Source organism: Triturus cristatus, chromosome 5_1 (genome assembly GCF_964204655.1).
Source record: "Triturus cristatus chromosome 5_1, aTriCri1.1, whole genome shotgun sequence".
Classification (NCBI taxonomy): domain Eukaryota; kingdom Metazoa; phylum Chordata; class Amphibia; order Caudata; family Salamandridae; genus Triturus; species Triturus cristatus.
Window position 1 is genome coordinate 609,792,550 of NC_140587.1, and position 6,364 is coordinate 609,798,913.

General features: G+C 51.8%; 1 protein-coding gene across 1 annotated transcript in view; it reads right to left on the bottom strand.

Moving 5' to 3' along the window:
• Positions 1-4,501, bottom strand: part of LOC146831274 (uncharacterized) — a 210,733-nt gene extending 206,232 nt beyond the window's left edge. The window contains exon 1 of the mRNA XM_085605541.1: positions 4,377-4,501. Coding sequence (XP_085461667.1) covers positions 4,377-4,427 — 51 coding nt within the window. The 5' untranslated portion in view covers positions 4,428-4,501. The remainder of the gene's footprint in view (positions 1-4,376) is intronic.
• Between the last annotated feature and the right edge of the window lie 1,863 nt (positions 4,502-6,364).

The following is a 6,364-nucleotide window of genomic DNA, read 5'->3' on the forward strand; positions in this document are numbered from 1 at the left end:
TTAAGAGGCAATGTGTAAAGTATTTGTTCAACACACACACACACGTACGCACACACATACACAAACACACACGCTGAAAACACTACAAAAGACTCTACATAGTTTTAGAAAAATAGAGAATATTTATCAAGACCAAAACAACAAAAATCCAATGAGTAGAAGTTGAGATATGAATTTAAAAAACAAAATTGGGCTTATTAGTCACTAGCAGTCAAAAGGTTACTTGAGGTCGCGGAGACCAGTAAAAATCCAAATTTCAGTCCTGCCATGATGGTGGGCAGGCTGGCTACAGGACTCAAAAAGTTCCCACTGAAGAAATACCTTGTCTGGAGCAGATGTCAACGTTGAGAGCCCACTACATCATGGTCGAGCTGCGCAAAGGCGGTCCCCATCGTCGTCAAGCTCCGTTAAAGCGGATGTAATGTATTGTCATCAAGGCATGCAGAGCCTTGTCATCAAGCCGTGTAGGGTGTGGATCTGCTTTCATCGGGCAGCCTCTGTGTCAGCGTCTAAGGGCGCTGCAGTAGAATTTCTCGTGCAATCATGGTAATGTGTAGGTTTTTGCAGAAATCAGCTGCAGAACCCACTTCTCAGCACCAGGACTTGAGGGGTACCTCAGGCAGGGGTAGGACTAACAGATGGCAGAATACAGCAGCACCAGTATGATTGCAGGAAGTCTTTTGTGTACCTGAGACTTTAGAAAACAGGAGGCAACCCACCAAGCCTTTGGAGTTACTCTGCCTTCAAGTGAAATGGGTCCAGTCTTTGTCCTCGGCAGGTCTGAGATCAGCAGGCAACAGGGCAGCTCAGTAAAGCAGAAAAGCAGTACCTCAGAACAATCAGTCAAGGCCAAGTGGCAATCATTACAGCACAGCAGTCTTTACTCCAGCAGAGTTCTTCCCAGGTGTATTAGTGTGCTGATTTGGTAGGGTCAGAGCCCCAGTGCTTATTCCCAAAAGTGCCTTTGATGTAGAGGTGTGACTTCAAAGGGGCTCCCTGAAGTGCACAACTCAGGACCTGTCTGCCAGTCAAACTATGAGGGATGAATCTGTGCTTTGTGTGTGGACAGGATACTACCTATTGAAGAGTCAGCCCCTCCAATTTCTCCCTGCCTAGAAAGACCCATCGGAATGCAGATGAATGCAGATAAGCGCTCAGAATGCAGAAGAGCCTCACCCTCCTGTGTTTGAGGCTGTCTAGAGGGAATGCACAAAATGTAGTTGTCACCGAGCCCAGACGTGTATTGGAGACAGGCTGCAGGCAAAGCAAAGTTTAGAGCAGAGAAATGTCCACTTTCTAAAAGTATATATATGAAGATAGAGGATGCACTCCTTCCCTTCTATGAATTTGTAAATTTTAGAATTATCTTCCTGTAATGCGTGCGATCAGATTCTGTGATCCGTCCCAATCACAGTACTTACTACAAGTATAAACAACAAGGCACTCATCTCGCGCTGCATCTGTCGCACTGCTAAATGGGGAACATTTCCCTGTCGTAAATCCATGTATTCCACTTTAAACCATTTTTTCATTGGTAAACCAGTATTAATCCATAGTTTCTTTCCAAACTTAATAAATCACTGCAGAGACAGCGTCATGTCACTCCTTGAATTTTATTTTCAATTTCTCAAATTGATACTGCGCGCCCATCCAGGCTTTTCACAGTAGCACGTAATCCAAACAATGAGATGTACATCTGAGTAGACTCATTACTCTCTGCCAAATGCATTTCGAGTCTCATATGACTCTTCGTCAGAGGTCACTGCAATAAATTAAAAAACAGCTAAATTGACAGTACACTACAGACCTGAATTAATTCCAAAATGCACTACATCACCATAAATAAACTCACCCCACCCTATCCTCTGCAAATATATAACTGAATAACACACCCATTGGGCAGAGAGTAATGAGTCTACTCAGAGTCTATGGCATAGCCGAATGATGGGTGTATTGTGAACCTATCTTGGTTTGAAATAAAAGTTTCCTTTTCTGCATATCCAGGTGCGGTGTCTGGCTGGCTGTTTGCTCTCTGAATGGGTGTTTGTGAAAACTCACAAACATGTAAGTGTACGTCTGTGCAAAAGGTTACAGAGTTTTGCAGACCACTCCACTTTTCAGCTCTTGTGAGTATATTTACTCACACAGAATTCCTTTTTCAAGTACAAGCATTAAGCAGCACACATAGAAGTTACAAAATGCCAGTTAAAGATTGTTTATGCGCAAGAAAGGGCACCTTATGGCAGATATAAAAAGTCTTCCCCTGCAACGCCTCTCTCTGCCACTTCTATTGTAAATATGCTCCTATGCATTTAAACATGCTGAAAGTTGTAGCCTATACCAATAATGGAAATGTAAATAAGGGTGTCACTAAGGACGTGGGTGGGGGTGGAAAGGGGGCATTTAGCAGTTTTGTACACCAACACCCTGTCCACAATTTACGGGTGCACATACTAGCCCAGCTATTTCATACTTCCATTCTCATTAAACCTTTCTGCCTTTGGTTATGTTTAATCTGTTTCTTTTAACCCTCAAAACTGTACATCTACAACAAAATCTAAAATAATAACGCCCCACTGGCTGCAGCATATTAGTATTTTTCTGCAAAGGGAATTATGTGATTAAAGAACTCAACGCTTCGTTATCGGTCTCTTCCGAATCCAATGAGCTTATTTGCATTCTGCATACATGATGAGAAGTGATCGAAAGCAAACAGAATGAGCTATTGCCGCTGTTAATGACAACGTTTTTTACTTCTGTTTTTGTGTTTGCAAGCATTTAAGAATCCTGTGCTGGCTGTAGTGTCCTGGCATGGACACGTTCTAGTGTTCAGAAAGTGTAAGTCATACACTTTACACCCACCCACCACCTACGTCACTGGGTCAGGTGACTAGGCTAATAAAAGGGCCGAGCGCACGTGCTCGTGGCCAGTTAACCCACCATCTAAGTATGTGTCTGCGTCAGTCATTCCCAGCATGAGGGCCTAGGGCCCCAACACCACAATGGCGACGAGGCGGGTAATCTGCCCCGCGTGTGCAGCCCCCGATCGGCGCACAATCGATGACTGAGGGGGAAAGAGGACTGCCCGGTGAGCACACCCCCCGGGTGACGGCGCCACGCGCCGAGAAGCCAGCCAGGCGAGCGGAGCCCGCAGCAGGCCCTGCGGTGACCGGGTGCCCACCCCGCACCGCCACGAAGACTGGTAGGCGACGCTGTGCCCCAGGGAGGGAGCGTGGCAGTCGGGTGCCCACCCCGACCTGCCGCTGTGCCTAGAAGCCCAAAAGGAGAAGTGCCGACCGTGCGGAGCCCACCCGCATCGGCCGCGACGCCGTAGTTCTGCAGGCGGAGGCCGGGTGCCCACCCCGACCCTGCCGCTGTGCCGAGAGGTGCCCGGAAGTAATGGCAAGCCGAGCGGTGCCCACCCGCATCGGCTGCGACCCCCGCAAGTGGCGGCGACCACGCGGAGCCCACCCGCGTGGAGGACGGTGAGGAGCTGAGCGGCAAACTGAGGGTGTAGCCAAGCGGGTGCCCACCCCGCAGCAGAGGAGCGATGACGAGTCCCGACTGAGGCGGAGCCCACCCGCGACTGGCCGTGGCCGTTTGGCACCTGCACCCCCTTCCCGCGCGGCCCGTAAGGTGAGGAGACCGGCTGCGGGAAGGGGCGGACTGAACTTTTGAAAGTAAAAGCGGAGCCCACCCGCAACGGTAAACAGGAGCGGCACAAGCAGCGCAGCACCCCCCCCCCCGCGCGGTCCGTGAAGCTAGGTGACCGGCTGCGGGGGGCGGGACGAAGAGAAAATGGAGAGCGGAGCCCACCCGCAGCGGTATGCGACCGCAGGCGGCCAGCGCCGCCAATGAGGGGAGAGCGACGTACTGGACGAAGGCGCGGATCGGGGCGCTAAAGAGATAAATATACTAAATAAATAAAGGGGACGAGCGCGAGGCCTGCCTGGCCCACGATGTAAAGATCAGTAAAGGAAATAAAGGCACTACCAGCGGGTGCCTACCCCGCATGACGACAAGCGTGCCGACACACCCCCCCTCCCTGCCGCAAGAAGCTGCCGGGAGCACGGAGGGCGAAAGGAAATGTAAAGAATGGCCGCCGCCGGCCATAGAAGTAATGCCCTACTTCACAGGACCCCCAGCAGAGCCTTCACGAGCAGCATGCAGCCAGCGCTGCCACGAATGAATAAAACACTGTGCGTGATAGCACCAACTGCCCCTATGCTCGATAGGGTCCATGCTGCCCACTGAAATACCTGTGGCCCCCCCCCTCCAACTCGCACACACAGAATAGTGCCTTGACCCCTGCAGCTCTCTGCCAACGCCTGGCCCTCCTGCCTCCAAAAGAAATAAATACAAGAAAAAAGACTTACCTGCTGCCACGTGTCCTGGACTCCACTGCTCTGCTCCAACTCCAGCCCCATCTGGACTCCACTGGTCTGCCTGGCTCCAGCTTCCCTCCGGCTCTCCTACTCACGAGTGAAGCCTGGAGAAGTGGAAAGGAAAACAAGGGATAGAGTTCTGGCAGTACAGAAGGTTGCTGCTGAAGCCAAACAAAAGCAACACTGCCACCCAGTGGCCACTGGTGGTATTGCAGACACCAAGAAAATCAACAAGCCTACAGCAATCCAAGGAAGTCCAGCAGTCACAAGAGACCGACGGCTCGCAGCGCAAGGAAGAAGAGGCAGCAAGGCACGTACAGCAAGGTCTGACGGATGCGCGATGGTGAGCGCACGGGAATGCGACGGAGGTGCACAGGAATGCGCCAGAAGCGCAGGAACGCGACAGAAGCACAGGAAGAAGTGACGGTGTGCCACAGGGATGCAGCGCCATCCCGCAGCGACAAGGAGGAAGAAAGAAAAACGGTGTCGAGCCACATCCACCCCAGCGAGGACTGCGCTGTCGCCGCATCAAGTGGAGCGAACCCTCGAGAGAATAAACGGACTCAGCGCAGAGGTACCCCGGACGCGGACCGTACACTGCAGCGCCTACACGAGAGGAACCCACTGAAGAGGATGGGCGCAGCAAGTATCCAACACTGGCGGGCAAGGATGTTGAGCCCCACCCAGTGGCGCCAAGAAGCCACCACATCAAATGATCATGATACTAGGAGCAACGCTACACTGAAGAGGTACCACGACGGTACGAAGAGTAGCACGCACCAGCGCCTGACAAGGCAGCGGACAAAGGTAGTCACACGTCGCAACACAAAGGTCAAGCCGACCAGCCAAATGGTCGCACCACAAAGGCCAAGCCGACCTGCCAAACGGTCGCCCCACAAAGGTCAAGCCGACCAGCCAAATGGTCGCACCACAAAGGCCCAGCCGACCTGCCACATGGTCGCACCCAAAGAAGCCGACTCGCCAGGAGTTGCACAAAGAGGTCTGACGCAAGACCGAAGATATCCTGCCAGTGATCGGCAGCGCGGACCGACAAGTGGTCCAAGAAGCTCAAGAAGAACCAAAGTAACTGGTGAACAGGAGAAGAACGAAGCGGACCATGAGTATGGCCCCACGAACTTCAACCAAAGTAACTGGTGAAAAGCAGAAGGTGAAGAGAAGGTCACGACCCTAACTCGGAATGCTGAGGAAGATGAAGAGAGTGTTCTCGGACGAGGACAAGACCAGGGGGAACACGTGCAGAGTGCGCGCGCTGCATGGAGAAGCCTGGCCAGATAAGAGGAGAACAGAAACGGTCCAGAGTAGGTCGTGAAGCGAAGAGATGAAGAGACCAGAGTGGCACGTCCGCCACTACGAAGAAAGAAGATATCGCAGTGGCACGTTTGCCACTACAAGAAAAGAAGAAAGACGATATCGCAGTGGCACGTTTGCCACTACAAGAAAAGAGAGAAGATATCGGAGTGGCACGTTTGCCACTACAAGAAGAGAAGGAAGATGACATCGGAGTGGCACGTCTGCCACTTAAAGGAAAAGGGGAAAGAAAGATCTGAGTGGCACGGTTGCCACTGCAAGAAGGAGAAGAAGTCAGAGTGACATGACATCCTCACGGAGAAAGAAATAGAGGAAGGAGAAGAGTGTGGCAAGACTACTCACACCTCAAAGACAAGGACAGAGAGAAGAGTGTGGCAAGACTACTCACACCTCACAGACAAGGAAGGTGACAAGCATCAGAACACAGTGCGCAAGTCCTGAAGAACACCCGTGGCACGGAGAAAAGACCATCTGTTTGATGATGCTTTCAGCACACCTGGGATCTGCAGAGGTGAGCAGGCCGGATCATTCGAAACACCCACCTTTGGGGTTACACGGACACTGGTCAATGCCAGCCGTGGTGACTCAGGGGCAAAGGCCTCAGGGATGCCGGTGAGAGAGAGTATCCCCGCGACGAGAGATGGTCATCA